The 18,239-nt window shown below is 51.9% G+C and overlaps 1 protein-coding gene across 4 annotated transcripts in view; it reads right to left on the bottom strand.

Annotated features, from left to right (window-relative positions):
- LOC140740883 (BTB/POZ domain-containing protein kctd15) overlaps positions 1 to 18,239 on the bottom strand; it is a 94,994-nt gene that overhangs the window by 59,034 nt on the left and 17,721 nt on the right. For 2 of the 4 annotated variants that reach the window (XM_073070483.1, XM_073070482.1), the window contains exon 2: positions 1,100 to 1,237. The exons of the other annotated variants lie outside the window; for them this stretch is intronic. In XM_073070483.1, coding sequence (XP_072926584.1) covers positions 1,100 to 1,114 — 15 coding nt within the window. In that variant the 5' untranslated portion in view covers positions 1,115 to 1,237. The remainder of the gene's footprint in view (positions 1 to 1,099; positions 1,238 to 18,239) is intronic. 4 annotated transcript variants of the gene reach the window in all.

Here is an 18,239-nt window from a genome sequence, read left to right on the forward strand (position 1 = left end):
TGGGAAGATGTTGGAAGTGAATATTAAGGATGAGGTCTCAGGGTACTTGGAGGCACATGATAAAATAGACCATAGTCACCATGGTTTCCTCAGGGGAAAATCTTACCTGATGAATCTATGGAATGCTTTGAAGAAGTAACAAGCAGGATAGACAAAGGAGAATCGATTGATGTTGTGTACTTGGATTTTCAGAAGGCCTTTAACAATGTGCCCCACATGATGCTGCTGAACAAGCTACAACCCCATGATATTGCAGGGAAGATTCTAGCATGGGTTCTAATGGCTGATTGTCAGGAGGCAAAGAGCAGGAATAAAGGGAACCTTTTCAAACTGCTGCTAGTGACTAGTGGTGTTCCACAGGGGTCTGTGTTGGAACTGATACTTCTTATGTTATATGTCAATGATTTGGATGATGGAATTGATGGCTTTGTTGCAAAATTTGCATACGATACGAAGATTGGTGGAGGGGCAGGTAGTTTTGAGGAAGTAGAGAGACTACAGAAGGACTTGGACAGATTTAGGGGATTAGGCAAAGAAATGGCAGATGGAATACAGTGTTGGGAAGTGTGGACTTCCACTTCGGTGGAAGAAATGAAAAGGTTGACTATTTTATCAATAGAGAGAAATTACAAAAAAACTGAGGTGCAAAGGGACTTGGAAGTCATTGTGCAGGATTCCTTAAAGGTTAATTTGCAGGTTGAGGCTGTGGTGAGGAAGGCAAATGCAATGTTAGCATTCATTTCAGGAGGACTAGAATATAAAAGCAAGGATGTAATGTGAGACTTTATAAAGCAGTGTATGAGGCCTCATTAGAGTATTATGAGTAGTTTTGGGCCCCTAATTTAAGAAAGGATGTGCTGAAATTGGAGAGGGTTTGAAGAAGGTTCATGAACATGATTCCAGGATTGAAAGGCTTGTCATATGAAGAGCATTTGATGGCTCTAGGCCTGTATTCACTGGAATTCAGAAGAATGAGAGGTGACCTCATTGAAACCTATCAAATGGTGAAAGGCCTCGATAGAGTAGATGTGGAAAGGATGTTTCCTTTGGTGGAAGAGTCTAAGATCAGAGGACACAGTCTCAGAATACAGGGACATACCTTTAGAACGGACATGTAGAGGAATTTCTTTAGCCTAAGATGGTGAATTTATGGAATTCTTTGCCACATGCAGCTGTGGAAGCCAAGTCTTTATGTATACTTAAGGTAGAAGTTGATCGATTCTTGATTGGTCAAGGCCTGAGGAGAAACAGGGAGAAGACAGGATATTGGGACTGAAAGGAAAATTGGATCAGCCATGGTGAAAAGGCGGAGAAGGTGCAATAAGTCAAATGACCTAATTCTGCTCCTATATCTCATTGTCTTATGGTTGCATCATGGCCTGATATCGTAACACCAATGCCCCTGAATGGAAAGCCTACAAAATGTAGTGGATATGGCCCAGTCCATCACGGATTAAGCCCTCTGCACCATTGATCACATCTACATGGAGCACTGTAGCAGGAAAGAAGCATTCATCATCAAGGGCCCTCCCTCCATCCAGGCCTCGCTGAGGTAGAGGAGCCTCAGGACCCACACCACCAAGTTCAGGTACAGCTATTACCCCTCAACCATCAGGGAGGAGGTAGAGGAGCCTCAGGACCCACACCACCAAGTTCAGGTACAGTTATTACCCCTCAACCATCAGGTCCCACACCACCAAGTTCAGGTACAGTTATTACCCCTCAACTGTCAGGGAGGTGGTACAGGAGCCTCAGGACCCACACCACCAAGTTCAGGTACAGTTATTACCCCTCAACCATCAGGCTTTTGAACCAGAGGGGATAACTTCACTCACCTCATCACTGAACAATTACAATGTATGAACTCACTTTCAACGGCTCTTCATCTCATGTTCTTGTTATTTATTGCTTATTTATTTATTATAATCTCAGTTGATTTTACTTTAATAATAAATTCACTTTGAATTTTGAAGTGTAATCCTGCTATTAAACAAACAAGAAAGACTATAGGAAACTACAAATTGGTCATCCCAATATCGGTAATAGGGAATTTAATATGATTTATTATAAAGAATATGTTAACAGGGCACAAAGAAAATATCTCTTGGAAAAGGGAATCACCTGGATTTAGAAAACTGTGTTTGAAAAACCAGCTGGTCGAATTGATCAGACAGAACTAGTGAAAATGGTGCATTTACATTTTTAGAAAGGTCTTTGAAGAAGTCCCACATAAGAGCAAATCTAAACCCCAATGGATTGAAAATTGGTTAACAGACAGGAAACTGAGTTGGAATAAATGAGATATCCTTGGGAATCAAGCAGTAATGAGATATCACTGATTGGGCCCCAGCTATTCACAGTATACGTTGATGGATTTGATGAGGGAACCATATTTAACATTCCTAAACTTGCTATTGAGAGAAAGACAGTTAGAATCATATGTTCTCAAGAGGACACAAAGAAGCTCTAAGCAACTTAGACAAGTTAAGTGACAGAGCAAATTCATTGCCACAGAGAGTGGTGGAGGCCAAGTCATTGGGTTTACGAGGGGTGATTGTTAAGTTCGTGGCCTAGGATAGAAGGAGTCAATTTTAGAAAACCTAGCACATTTATTTTTCAACATAGTCCCCTCCTACATTTACACACTTAGTCCAGTGCTCATGGAGCATACGGATCTTCAACCTCCAAAAAGTGTCCACAGCAGGGGTGATTCATAAGTTCGTGGCCTAAGGTAGAAGGAGATGAGTTATACAGATCTCGTTACATGCACATGCAGTTCAACTCCTTGAGTGATTATACAGAAAGTTTGAAGTTATTAACTCATCAGGGTGATTGATAAGGTCGTAGCCTAAGGTAGAAGAAGATGATCATCTGTAAGCGCACACTCTTCATCATTTCATCCATCAACACAGGCTCTTCCTCAGATCATCCATAAACACACGCACTTCCTCGGATCATCTCTAAACACACGCTCTTCCTCATTTCATCACTAAACACACGCTCTTCCTCAGATCATCCATTAACACACCCTCTTCCTCATTTCATCCATAAACACACTCTACCTTAGATCATCCATAAACACATGTTCTTCCTCAGATCATCCATAGCCACTCGTTCTTCCTCAGATCATCCATAAACACATGCTCTTCCTCAGATCATCAATAAACACACGCTCTTACTCACATCATCCATAAACACATGCTCTTCCTCAGATCATCTCTAAACACAAGCTATTCCTCAAGATCATCCATAAACACAAGTTCTTCCTCAGATCATCCACAGACACACGCTCTTCCTCAGATCATCTCTAAACACACGCTCTTCCTCAGATCATCTCTAAACACACGCTCTTCCTCAGATCATCCATAAACACAAGCTCTTCCTCAGATCATCCACAGACACACGCTCTTCCTCAGATCATCTCTAAACACACGCTGTTCCTCAGATCATCCATAAACACCTCTTCCTCAGATCATCTACAGACACACGCTCTTCCTCAGATCATCTCTAAACACACGCTGTTCCTCAGATCATCCATAAACACAAGCTCTTCCTCAGATCATCCACAGACACACGCTCTTCCTCAGATCATCTCTAAACACAAGCTATTCCTCAAGATCATCCATAAACACAAGTTCTTCCTCAGATCATCCGTAAACACACGCTGTTCCTCAGATCATCCATAAACTCATGCTCCTCCTTGACTATCCATAAACACAAGTTCTTCCTCATTTCATCCATAAACACACTCTTCCTCATATTATCTGTAAACACAGTCTCTTCCTCAGATCATCTGTAAACACACGCTCTTCTCAAATCATTACTAAACACATGTTCGTCCACAGATCATCCATAAATACATGCTCTTCCTCAGATCATCTCTAAACACAAGCTATTCCTCAAGATCATCCATAAACACAAGTTCTTCCTCAGATCATCTGTAAACACACGCTGTTCCTCAGATCATCCATAAACACACGCTCTTTCTCAGATCATCCACAGACACACGCTCTTCCTCAGATCATCTCTAAACACAAGCTATTCCTCAAGATCATCCATAAACACATTCTACCTTAGATCATCCATAAACACATGCTCTTCCTCAGATCATCCATAAACACACACTTTTCCTCAGATCATCCATAAACACACACTTTTCCTCAGATCATCCATAAACACACGCTCTTCCTCAGATCATCCATAAACACACTCTACCTTAGATCATCCATAAACACATGCTCTTCCTCAGATCATCCATAGCCACTCGTTCTTCCTCAGATCATCTATAAACACACGCTCTTGCTCAGATCATCCATAAACACAAGCTCTTCCTGAGATCATCCACAGACACACGCTGTTCCTCAGATCATCCATAAACTTATGCTCCTCCTTGACTATCCATAAACACAAGTTCTTCCTCAGATCATCCGTAAACACAAGCTATTCCTCAAGATCATCCATAAACACAAGTTCTTCCTCAGATCATCCGTAAACACACGCTGTTCCTCAGATCATCCGTAAACACACGCTCTTCCTCAGATCATCCATAAACACAAGCTCTTCCTCAGGTAACCTCTAAACACAGTTGCATAGTAGTTGTGAGAAGTATCGGAGCTTGAGTTCAATTCTGGTGCCGTCTGTACAGATCCTGTACGTCCTCCCCATGACCTCACCGGTTTCCTCTCACAGTGCAAAGTCATACCAGTTAGTAATTAATTGTAAATTGTCTTGTGATTTGGCTATAGTGAAATACAGGATTGCCGGCCAGCATGGTTTGTTGTGCCAGAGATCCTGTTCCCTGGGTATCTACACCTCTAAGTAAATGAATAAACACCACTGCTGACCCTAAAACTATGCCGTTTTGTTTTAGACACCTAGAATAGTCAAGTTATCAAGACATATATCCACGTACATATGCCCCTCATAATTATAGACAGCTCTGTCAGGTTCCCCCTCAACCTTTACTTCTCCAAGGAAAGAAAACAAGGCTTACCTATCAAGCCTTCCAACATCAAGTCGAATTTGCAGCTACCTTTGCTCCAACTGCTGCTAAAGCCAGGATCTTCCAGTGGCCAGTCATTTTAGTTCTGCTTCCCATGTCTATCTGTAGCTAAACTGAGGTTAGATGTAGGTTTTCCAGGGTCTCCCAGTGGCAAGCCATTTTAATTTCACTTCCCATGTCTATCTGTAACCAAGGTGGGGTTATATGCAGATTGTCCAGGATCTCATGTGCAAGTTGTGTGGCTGTTAGACACTACATCATGTTTAGAGCAAACAGTTTTTAAATAGCATCAGTTGTGTGTTTGTGTTTAAAAGGCAGCAAATTTGTCACTGATAGTTGGCAAATAATAAACAGTAAACAATTCAGAATTGCTTTGTTCACTGAAGTTTTAAGCATTCAGGCTTGGAGTTACCAGAAACTGCCAGGAATGAAAATGAAATTATTTCCCTGCTTTAACAAGTTAGGAACTATGAAGAATTTGAAGGTATCAACAATCATCTTGAATGTTACAATGAAAATGAAGATTTGGAGAATGCAATCGTCAGAAGCATTGTAAGATAGCTGTCCATTATCTGCACATAGTATCTGCACAGATTTTGTTCATTTACAGTCAATCAAAAGAACACGGCAGCGTAAAATGAATGAATTGCTCCGTCATTAACTATTAGGAACCTGAATAAATATAAATACATGAGAAAGCTTATATACATTGATTGTATGTCCATAAGATGACAGAGTCTGTACATAAGGTGACTGACAGGAAATGATAATGTAGTGGTGGTTGGGGGTTTGGGGATAGGTTAGTGGGTGGAGGTGTTGATCAGCCTTTCTGCTTGGGAAAAGTAACTGTGTTTGAGTCTGGTGGTCCTGGTGTGTAGCCTCTTCCCTGATGGGAGTGGGACAAACAGTCCATGAGCAGGGTAGGTGGGATCCTTCATGATGTCACAGGCTCTTTTCTGGCACCTTTCTGTGCATATGATCACTGACTCCCCACCAGCTCTCCCCCCAAATTTTGTCTATTAAGTAAAAGTGAAAATGTATGAGAAGTATTCACTTAACCTTTGCCCTCTGGCTCCACGTATAGTGTCATTTTGATCACTAATAGACCCTATTCTTACCCTGGTTACTTTGCCCTTACTATTCTTATAAAACGCTTTGGGGCCTTTCTTAATCTTGTCTGCCAGTGATATTTTGTGTCCTCTCTTTGCTCTATTAATTTATTTTTATACTTAACCCCTATGCTTTTTCCTTTCTTTATGCAACATTCAATATCACTCCATACCAAATGAAACAATCACATCAAAACCCCAGTGGAAAAGGTGAAAATACGTTGAAAAAAGAGGAGAAACAGAAAGGATGTCTGTAATCACCCTGAATGGATGCAGGGCAATTTACTGAGAGGTGCAGACCACAGAAAGGATTGCCATAGTCCCCACTCCTTGTAAGATACAGGAGAGCTCCCGAAGGAATAGAACATGGCAAATGTGACATTCTTCTTCATTAAGGAGTGTAAGGAAATTCCAGGAAACTACAGGACAGCCTGCTTAACCTTGTAGAAATAATAATTTGGGGAAAGATTAATAAGCACTTAGTCAAGTGTGATTTGATAGAGTCAGTGCAGATTTGTTAAAGAACAATTGCTTTTATTTAAAGATTAGGAATTTTTTGAGTAATTAACAGAAAAGGTTTATGATGATATTGTAGATGATGTCTGCATAGATATTCATGTGCTTAATAAGGTCTGACACAAAAGGCTAGATGGTAAAACTGAGATTCATGGAATGAAAGGGTGGCACCATGGATGGGAAATTAGCTTCAGGGCAGAAAACAGAGAGCAAAGTGAAGGCTTTTCTTCTCATCTGAGGATAATGGACAATGATATCCCCAGGGATCAATGCTGGCACTGCAGATTCCTTGGTATTTTGTAAAGATATGGATGCACTGGCTAAAATTTCCAGATGTGCAGATGAGTGTTGTCGGTGAGGACAGTAAGAGTATGAGATGCCACAGACCAGCGACAGATAAAATGAATATAGTCAAAGTCAGAGTAAAATAATTATCAGAGTAGTTATATGTCACCATATACAATCTTGAGATTCATTTTCATGCAGACATTTACAGAAAAATAAAGAAATAGAATTTACAAAAGTATATACAAAAATTGACAAATAAAGAATACTGTGAAATGTTGCATCTGTGTGGAAACAACAGACATAATGGCGTAGGAATAGAGGAACCTGTGTGTTCATGGGTCATATGCTCCTTGCTCCAACTCACCCACACTGACAGCTTGCCTACCTGTCTACCTGCACTTGGCTCATCTCCCACTCAGCCTGTCCTAGCCACGTACCTGTCAGAATATGTTTAAACCTTGCTCCTGTACTCACTTCCTTTGCAGCTCGTTGAACATACTCACCTCCCTTCGTGCGGAAAAGGTGGGTCGTCAGGCTCCTTTTCAGCTTTCTCCTCTCACTGTAAACCTATGCCCTCTAGTTTTAGATCCTCTGTTCTGAAAAAAATTCACCATTTCTATTCTCCCTCCCCCATGATTTTATAAATCTCCATAACGTCACCCCTTAGCCTCCTATATTCTGGGCAAAGTAGCAACAACCTAGGCAGTCTCTCCTTTGAACTCAAGCCCTCCAGACCTGGTAACATTCATGTGAATCGTTTCTGAAATGTAATGACATCCTTCCTTTTGCTGAGTGAACAGAACTGCATACGTACCCCAAGTGTGGTCTCACCAACATCTCGTACACTTCCAACATGATGCACCAACTCCTGCACCTAGTCCCTTCTCTGCCCCCGTCTACCCGTGTTGCCACTTCCAACATGATGCACCAACTCCTGCACCTAGTCCCTTCTCTGCCCCCCTGTCTACCCGTGTTGCCACTTCCAACATGATGCACCAACTCCTGCACCTAGTCCCTTCTCTGCCCCCCTGTCTACCCGTGTTGCCACTTCCAACAAGATGCACCAACTCCTGCACCTAGTCCCTTCTCTGCCCCCGTCTACCCGTGTTGCCACTTCCAACATGATGCACCAACTCCTGCACCTAGTCCCTTCTCTGCCCCCGTCTACCCGTGTTGCCACTTCCAACATGATGCACCAACTCCTGCACCTAGTCCCTTCTCTGCCCCCTGTCTACCCGTGTTGCCACTTCCAACATGATGCACCAACTCCTGCACCTAGTCCCTTCTCTGCCCCCGTCTACCCGTGTTGCCACTTCCAACATGATGCAGCAACTCCTGCACCTAGTCCCTTCTCTGCCCCCTGTCTACCCGTGTTGCCACTTCCAACATGATGCACCAACTCCTGCACCTAGTCCCTTCTCTGCCCCCGTCTACCCGTGTTGCCACTTCCAACATGATGCACCAACTCCTGCACCTAGTCCCTTCTCTGCCCCGTCTACCCGTGTTGCCACTTCCAACATGATGCACCAACTCCTGCACCTAGTCCCTTCTCTGCCCCCGTCTACCCGTGTTGCCACTTCCAACATGATGCACCAACTCCTGCACCTAGTCCCTTCTCTGCCCCCCCGTCTACCCGTGTTGCCACTTCCAACATGATGCACCAACTCCTGCACCTAGTCCCTTCTCTGCCCCCCTGTCTACCCGTGTTGCCACTTCCAACAAGATGCACCAACTCCTGCACCTTGTCCCTTCTCTGCTCCCCTGTCTACCCGTGTTGCCACTTCCAACAAGATGCACCAACTCCTGCACCTAGTCCCTTCTCTGCCCCCCTGTCTACCCGTGTTGCCACTTCCAACAAGATGCACCAACTCCTGCACCTAGTCCCTTCTCTGCCCCCCGTCTATCCGTGTTGCCACTTCCAACAAGATGCACCAACTCCTGCACCTAGTCCCTTCTCTGCCCCCCTGTCTACCCGTGTTGCCACTTCCAACAAGATGCACCAACTCCTGCACCTAGTCCCTTCTCTGGCCCCGTCTACCCGTGTTGCCACTTCCAACATGATGCACCAACTCCTGCACCTAGTCCCTTCTCTGCCCCCGTCTACCCGTGTTGCCACTTCCAACATGATGCACCAACTCCTGCACCTGGTCCCTTCTCTGCCCCCGTCTACCCGTGTTGCCACTTCCAACATGATGCACCAACTCCTGCACCTAGTCCCTTCTCTGCCCCCGTCTACCCGTGTTGCCACTTCCAACATGATGCACCAACTCCTGCACCTAGTCCCTTCTCTGCTCCTGTCTACCCGTGTTGCCACTTCCAACAAGATGCACCAACTCCTGCACCTAGTCCCTTCTCTGCCCCCCTGTCTACCCGTGTTGCCACTTCCAACAAGATGCACCAACTCCTGCACCTAGTCCCTTCTCTGCCCCCGTCTACCCGTGTTGCCACTTCCAACATGATGCACCAACTCCTGCACCTAGTCCCTTCTCTGCCCCCGTCTACCCGTGTTGCCACTTCCAACATGATGCACCAACTCCTGCACCTAGTCCCTTCTCTGCCCCCGTCTACCCGTGTTGCCACTTCCAACATGATGCACCAACTCCTGCACCTAGTCCCTTCTCTGCCCCGTCTATCCGTGTTGCCACTTCCAACATGATGCACCAACTCCTGCACCTAGTCCCTTCTCTGCCCCCGTCTACCCGTGTTGCCACTTCCAACATGATGCACCAACTCCTGCACCTAGTCCCTTCTCTGCCCCCGTCTACCCGTGTTGCCACTTCCAACATGATGCACCAACTCCTGCACCTAGTCCCTTCTCTGCCCCCCTGTCTACCCGTGTTGCCACTTCCAACATGATGCACCAACTCCTGCACCTAGTCCCTTCTCTGCCCCCCTGTCTACCCGTGTTGCCACTTCCAACAAGATGCACCAGCTCCTGCACCTAGTCCCTTCTCTGCCCCGTCTATCCGTGTTGCCACTTCCAACATGATGCACCAATTCCTGCACCTAGTCCCTTCTCTGCCCCGTCTATCCGTGTTGCCACTTCCAACATGATGCACCAACTCCTGCACCTAGTCCCTTCTCTGCCCCCCTGTCTACCCGTGTTGCCACTTCCAACAAGATGCACCAACTCCTGCACCTAGTCCCTTCTCTGCCCCCGTCTACCCGTGTTGCCACTTCCAACAAGATGCACCAACTCCTGCACCTAGTCCCTTCTCTGCCCCGTCTATCCGTGTTGCCACTTCCAACATGATGCACCAACTCCTGCACCTAGTCCCTTCTCTGCCCCCGTCTACCCGTGTTGCCACTTCCAACAAGATGCACCAACTCCTGCACCTAGTCCCTTCTCTGCCCCCCTGTCTACCCGTGTTGCCACTTCCAACAAGATGCACCAACTCCTGCACCTAGTCCCTTCTCTGCCCCCGTCTACCCGTGTTGCCACTTCCAACATGATGCACCAACTCCTGCACCTAGTCCCTTCTCTGCCCCCGTCTACCCGTGTTGCCACTTCCAACAAGATGCACCAACTCCTGCACCTAGTCCCTTCTCTGCCCCCGTCTACCCGTGTTGCCACTTCCAACATGATGCACCAACTCCTGCACCTAGTCCCTTCTCTGCCCCCGTCTACCCGTGTTGCCACTTCCAACAAGATGCACCAACTCCTGCACCTAGTCCCTTCTCTGCCCCCGTCTACCCGTGTTGCCACTTCCAACATGATGCACCAACTCCTGCACCTAGTCCCTTCTCTGCCCCCGTCTACCCGTGTTGCCACTTCCAACATGATGCACCAACTCCTGCACCTAGTCCCTTCTCTGCCCCCGTCTACCCGTGTTGCCATTTCCAACATGATGCACCAGCTCCTGCACCTAGTCCCTTCTCTGCCCCCCCCCGTCTACTCGTGTTGCCACTTCCAACATGATGCACCAACTCCTGCACCTAGTCCCTTCTCTGCCCCCGTCTACCCGTGTTGCCACTTCCAACATGATGCACCAACTCCTGCACCTAGTCCCTTCTCTGCCCCGTCTATCCGTGTTGCCACTTCCAACATGATGCACCAATTCCTGCACCTAGTCCCTTCTCTGCCCCGTCTATCCGTGTTGCCACTTCCAACATGATGCACCAACTCCTGCACCTAGTCCCTTCTCTGCCCCCGTCTACCCGTGTTGCCACTTCCAACATGATGCACCAACTCCTGCACCTAGTCCCTTCTCTGCCCCCCTGTCGACCCGTGTTGCCACTTCCAACATGATGCACCAGCTCCTGCACCTAGTCCCTTCTCTGCCCCCGTCTACCCGTGTTGCCACTTCCAACATGATGCACCAACTCCTGCACCTAGTCCCTTCTCTGCCCCGTCTATCCGTGTTGCCACTTCCAACATGATGCACCAATTCCTGCACCTAGTCCCTTCTCTGCCCCGTCTATCCGTGTTGCCACTTCCAACATGATGCACCAACTCCTGCACCTAGTCCCTTCTCTGCCCCGTCTATCCGTGTTGCCACTTCCAACATGATGCACCAATTCCTGCACCTAGTCCCTTCTCTGCCCCGTCTATCCGTGTTGCCACTTCCAACATGATGCACCAACTCCTGCACCTAGTCCCTTCTCTGCCCCCGTCTACCCGTGTTGCCACTTCCAACATGATGCACCAACTCCTGCACCTAGTCCCTTCTCTGCCCCTGTCTACCCGTGTTGCCATTTCCAACATGATGCACCAACTCCTGCACCTAGTCCCTTCTCTGCCCCCGTCTACCCGTGTTGCCACTTCCAACATGATGCACCAACTCCTGTACCTAGTCCCTTCTCTGCCCCCGTCTACCCGTGTTGCCACTTCCAACATGATGCACCAACTCCTGCACCTAGTCCCTTCTCTGCCCCCGTCTACCCGTGTTGCCACTTCCAACATGATGCACCAACTCCTGTACCTAGTCCCTTCTCTGCCCCTGTCTACCCGTGTTGCCATTTCCAACATGATGCACCAACTCCTGCACCTAGTCCCTTCTCTGCCCCCGTCTACCCGTGTTGCCACTTCCAACATGATGCACCAACTCCTGTACCTAGTCCCTTCTCTGCCCCCGTCTACCCGTGTTGCCACTTCCAACATGATGCACCAACTCCTGCACCTAGTCCCTTCTCTGCCCCCCCGTCTACCCGTGTTGCCATTTCCAACATGATGCACCAACTCCTGCACCTAGTCCCTTCTCTGCCCCCCCGTCTACCCGTGTTGCCACTTCCAACATGATGCACCAACTCCTGCACCTAGTCCCTTCTCTGCCCCCGTCTACCCGTGTTGCCACTTCCAACATGATGCACCAACTCCTGCACCTAGTCCCTTCTCTGCCCCCCTGTCTACCCGTGTTGCCACTTCCAACATGATGCACCAACTCCTGCACCTAGTCCCTTCTCTGCCCCCCTGTCTACCCGTGTTGCCACTTCCAACAAGATGCACCAACTCCTGCACCTAGTCCCTTCTCTGCCCCCCTGTCTACCCGTGTTGCCACTTCCAACAAGATGCACCAACTCCTGCACCTAGTCCCTTCTCTGCCCCCCTGTCTACCCGTGTTGCCACTTCCAACAAGATGCACCAACTCCTGCACCTAGTCCCTTCTCTGCCCCCGTCTACCCGTGTTGCCACTTCCAACATGATGCACCAACTCCTGCACCTAGTCCCTTCTCTGCCCCCGTCTACCCGTGTTGCCACTTTCAAGGAACTCTAGTTCTCTCTGTTTTACTGCACTCTGCAGAGCCCTGCTATTTCCTATATAAGACTTACACTGCTTTAACTTCCCAAAATCCAACACTGCACATCCATTTCCTCGCCCACTTTTTCAGTTGATCTAGATCCTGCTGTATTCTTAGATAAATTTCTTCACTGTCCATCATATTTATTAACCATGCAGCTATAATCTCATCCAAACCGTTAATATAGATGGCCCAGTACCAATCCTGACAAAGCACTATCAGTCTGACTCACTCAAGCAAGCCAGTTCTATAAATATTGGCTAGCTCACCCTGAATGTATAAAAACCTCTGAAAATTGTAACTGTGCAATGAAGCATAGGGGATCTTGAGATTCACAATAGGATGATAGAAAGGTCAAGAGGTGAGTTGACAGTGTATAAGATCAGGGTGTACGGCCATTCCCATCTGCATCTAGGGGACAGTGATTTGCATTTTCTGTGCAGAAGATGTAAAGATAATGTCAGGAGAAACACTTGAGCAGGGTGGTTATTATGGAATTTACTGCTGGTGAGGAGATGTGGGAGAGAACAATCTGAAAGGGTACAGAGAAGGGGGAGGAGAATGGAACTGTTAGTTTAAGAGAGGAATAAGCGGAAGCTAGGCCCAAAGTACTCACGCGTAACATTCTATCCTTCTATAATCCTAATGAAAGATGGTGCTTGTCTGTCGCATCTGAGTGATAACAGGAAACATTTTAGAGTGGAAAAGCCATTGCACTGGGCAGTTCCCTGCTCTTGAATTCAGATGCCTGAATCCAGTGGAACGAGTAGTCACAACTGGGGTCTTCCTTAGTTGGCCGTGGATGACTATGATGTCTTCCGTGCCTTGTCATGCCCTTTGCTCTCCACGGTTGCAGGCCACCTTCCCGGCCGTTGTATCCACTGAAGGTCTCATTCATCCAGTCCGCCGGAGCTGGATTCACATGATAGGACAGGCATATCCCTTTCTCACCGGGTATAAGGCACTCTGGCTATCCTCACCTGTTGAAGCAGTGTACTAGTGTAATGAAAGACATTGAGAGCTGCACTCCCCAGGTAGCTGAAAAGCCCCCATATCACGGCCTGGTATGGACACAGCAATACCCTTGAATGGAAAATCCTACAAAAAGTAGTGGATATGGTCCACCCCATCATGGGTGAAACCCTCCCCATTATTAAACATATCCACATGGAGTGGTGTCAAACAAGATCAATATCCATCATCAGGGACCCCAGCACCCAGGCCACGCTCTCTGCTCACTGCTGCCATCAGGGACCCCAGCACCCAGGCCACGCTCCCTGCTCACTGCTGCCATCAGGGACCCCAGCACCCAGGCCACGCTCCCTGCTCACTGCTGTCATCAGGGACCCCAGCACCCAGGCCACGCTCCCTGCTCACTGCTGCCATCAGGGACCCCAGCACCCAGGCCACGCTCTCTTCTCACTGCTGCCATCAGGGACCCCAGCACCCAGGCCACGCTCCCTGCTCACTGCTGTCATCAGGGACCCCAGCACCCAGGCCACGCTCCCTGCTCACTGCTGCCATCAGGGACCCCAGCACCCAGGCCACGCTCCCTTCTCACTGCTGCCATCAGGGACCCCAGCACCCAGGCCACGCTCCCTGCTCACTGCTGCCATCAGGGACCCCAGCACCCAGGCCACGCTCCCTGCTCACTGCTGCCATCAGGGACCCCCACCACCCAGGCCACGCTCCCTGCTCACTGCTGTCATCAGGGACCCCAGCACCCAGGCCACGCTCCCTGCTCACTGCTGTCATCAGGGACCCCAGCACCCAGGCCACGCTCCCTGCTCACTGCTGCCATCAGGGACCCCAGCACCCAGGCCACGCTCCCTTCTCACTGCTGCCATCAGGGACCCCACCACCCAGGCCACGCTCCCTGCTCACTGCTGTCATCAGGGACCCCAGCACCCAGGCCACGCTCTCTTCTCACTGCTGCTATCAGGGACCCCACCACCCAGGCCACGCTCCCTGCTCACTGCTGCTATCAGGGACCCCACCACCCAGGCCACGCTCCCTTCTCACTGCTGTCATCAGGGACCCCAGCACCCAGGCCACGCTCCCTTCTCACTGCTGCCATCAGGGACCCCAGCACCCAGGCCACGCTCCCTTCTCACTGCTACCATCAGGGACCCCAGCACCCAGGCCACGCTCCCTGCTCACTGCTGCCATCAGGGACCCCAGCACCCAGGCCACGCTCCCTGCTCACTGCTGTCATCAGGGACCCCAGCACCCAGGCCACGCTCCCTGCTCACTGCTGCCATCAGGGACCCCAGCACCCAGGCCACGCTCTCTTCTCACTGCTGCCATCAGGGACCCCAGCACCCAGGCCACGCTCCCTGCTCACTGCTGTCATCAGGGACCCCAGCACCCAGGCCACGCTCCCTGCTCACTGCTGCCATCAGGGACCCCAGCACCCAGGCCACGCTCCCTTCTCACTGCTGCCATCAGGGACCCCAGCACCCAGGCCACGCTCCCTGCTCACTGCTGCCATCAGGGACCCCAGCACCCAGGCCACGCTCCCTGCTCACTGCTGCCATCAGGGACCCCCACCACCCAGGCCACGCTCCCTGCTCACTGCTGTCATCAGGGACCCCAGCACCCAGGCCACGCTCCCTGCTCACTGCTGTCATCAGGGACCCCAGCACCCAGGCCACGCTCCCTGCTCACTGCTGCCATCAGGGACCCCAGCACCCAGGCCACGCTCCCTTCTCACTGCTGCCATCAGGGACCCCACCACCCAGGCCACGCTCCCTGCTCACTGCTGTCATCAGGGACCCCAGCACCCAGGCCACGCTCTCTTCTCACTGCTGCTATCAGGGACCCCACCACCCAGGCCACGCTCCCTGCTCACTGCTGCTATCAGGGACCCCACCACCCAGGCCACGCTCCCTTCTCACTGCTGTCATCAGGGACCCCAGCACCCAGGCCACGCTCCCTTCTCACTGCTGCCATCAGGGACCCCAGCACCCAGGCCACGCTCCCTTCTCACTGCTACCATCAGGGACCCCAGCACCCAGGCCACGCTCCCTGCTCACTGCTGTCATCAGGGACCCCAGCACCCAGGCCACGCTCCCTGCTCACTGCTGTCATCAGGGACCCCAGCACCCAGGCCACGCTCCCTGCTCACTGCTGTCATCAGGGACCCCAGCACCCAGGCCACGCTCCCTGCTCACTGCTGTCATCAGGGACCCCAGCACCCAGGCCACGCTCCCTGCTCACTGCTGTCATCAGGGACCCCAGCACCCAGGCCACGCTCCCTGCTCACTGCTGTCATCAGGGACCCCAGCACCCAGGCCACGCTCCCTGCTCACTGCTGTCATCAGGGACCCCAGCACCCAGGCCACGCTCTCTGCTCACTGCTACCATCAGGGACCCCAGCACCCAGGCCACGCTCCCTGCTCACTGCTGCCATCAGGGACCCCAGCACCCAGGCCACGCTCCCTTCTCACTGCTGCCATCAGGGACCCCCACCACCCAGGCCACGCTCCCTGCTCACTGCTGCCATCAGGGACCCCAGCACCCAGGCCATGCTCCCTGCTCACTGCTGCCATCAGGGACCCCAGCACCCAGGCCACGCTCCCTGCTGCCATCAGGGACCCCAGCACCCAGGCCACGCTCCCTGCTCACTGCTGCCATCAGGGACCCCAGCACCCAGGCCACGCTCCCTGCTCACTGCTGCCATCAGGGACCCCCACCACCCAGGCCACGCTCCCTGCTCACTGCTGTCATCAGGGACCCCAGCACCCAGGCCATGCTCCCTGCTCACTGCTGTCATCAGGGACCCCAGCACCCAGGCCACGCTCCCTGCTCACTGCTGCCATCAGGGACCCCAGCACCCAGGCCACGCTCCCTTCTCACTGCTGCCATCAGGGACCCCACCACCCAGGCCACGCTCCCTGCTCACTGCTGTCATCAGGGACCCCAGCACCCAGGCCACGCTCCCTGCTCACTGCTGCTATCAGGGACCCCACCACCCAGGCCACGCTCCCTTCTCACTGCTGTCATCAGGGACCCCAGCACCCAGGCCACGCTCCCTTCTCACTGCTGCCATCAGGGACCCCAGCACCCAGGCCACGCTCCCTTCTCACTGCTACCATCAGGGACCCCAGCACCCAGGCCATGCTCCCTGCTCACTGCTGTCATCAGGGACCCCAGCACCCAGGCCACGCTCCCTGCTCACTGCTGCTATCAGGGACCCCACCACCCAGGCCACGCTCCCTTCTCACTGCTGTCATCAGGGACCCCAGCACCCAGGCCACGCTCCCTTCTCACTGCTGCCATCAGGGACCCCAGCACCCAGGCCACGCTCCCTTCTCACTGCTACCATCAGGGACCCCAGCACCCAGGCCACGCTCCCTGCTCACTGCTGTCATCAGGGACCCCAGCACCCAGGCCACGCTCCCTGCTCACTGCTGTCATCAGGGACCCCAGCACCCAGGCCACGCTCCCTGCTCACTGCTGTCATCAGGGACCCCAGCACCCAGGCCACGCTCCCTGCTCACTGCTGTCATCAGGGACCCCAGCACCCAGGCCACGCTCCCTGCTCACTGCTGTCATCAGGGACCCCAGCACCCAGGCCACGCTCCCTGCTCACTGCTGTCATCAGGGACCCCAGCACCCAGGCCACGCTCCCTGCTCACTGCTGTCATCAGGGACCCCAGCACCCAGGCCACGCTCTCTGCTCACTGCTACCATCAGGGACCCCAGCACCCAGGCCACGCTCCCTGCTCACTGCTGCCATCAGGGACCCCAGCACCCAGGCCACGCTCCCTTCTCACTGCTGCCATCAGGGACCCCCACCACCCAGGCCACGCTCCCTGCTCACTGCTGCCATCAGGGACCCCAGCACCCAGGCCATGCTCCCTGCTCACTGCTGCCATCAGGGACCCCAGCACCCAGGCCACGCTCCCTGCTGCCATCAGGGACCCCAGCACCCAGGCCACGCTCCCTGCTCACTGCTGCCATCAGGGACCCCAGCACCCAGGCCACGCTCCCTGCTCACTGCTGCCATCAGGGACCCCCACCACCCAGGCCACGCTCCCTGCTCACTGCTGTCATCAGGGACCCCAGCACCCAGGCCATGCTCCCTGCTCACTGCTGTCATCAGGGACCCCAGCACCCAGGCCACGCTCCCTGCTCACTGCTGCCATCAGGGACCCCAGCACCCAGGCCACGCTCCCTTCTCACTGCTGCCATCAGGGACCCCACCACCCAGGCCACGCTCCCTGCTCACTGCTGTCATCAGGGACCCCAGCACCCAGGCCACGCTCCCTGCTCACTGCTGCTATCAGGGACCCCCACCACCCAGGCCACGCTCCCTTCTCACTGCTGTCATCAGGGACCCCAGCACCCAGGCCACGCTCCCTTCTCACTGCTGCCATCAGGGACCCCAGCACCCAGGCCACGCTCCCTTCTCACTGCTACCATCAGGGACCCCAGCACCCAGGCCATGCTCCCTGCTCACTGCTGTCATCAGGGACCCCAGCACCCAGGCCACGCTCCCTGCTCACTGCTGTCATCAGGGACCCCAGAACCCAGGCCACGCTCCCTGCTCACTGCTGTCATCAGGGACTCCAGCACCCAGG

This window comes from Hemitrygon akajei, chromosome 17 (assembly GCF_048418815.1).
Source record: "Hemitrygon akajei chromosome 17, sHemAka1.3, whole genome shotgun sequence".
Lineage (NCBI taxonomy): Eukaryota > Metazoa > Chordata > Chondrichthyes > Myliobatiformes > Dasyatidae > Hemitrygon > Hemitrygon akajei.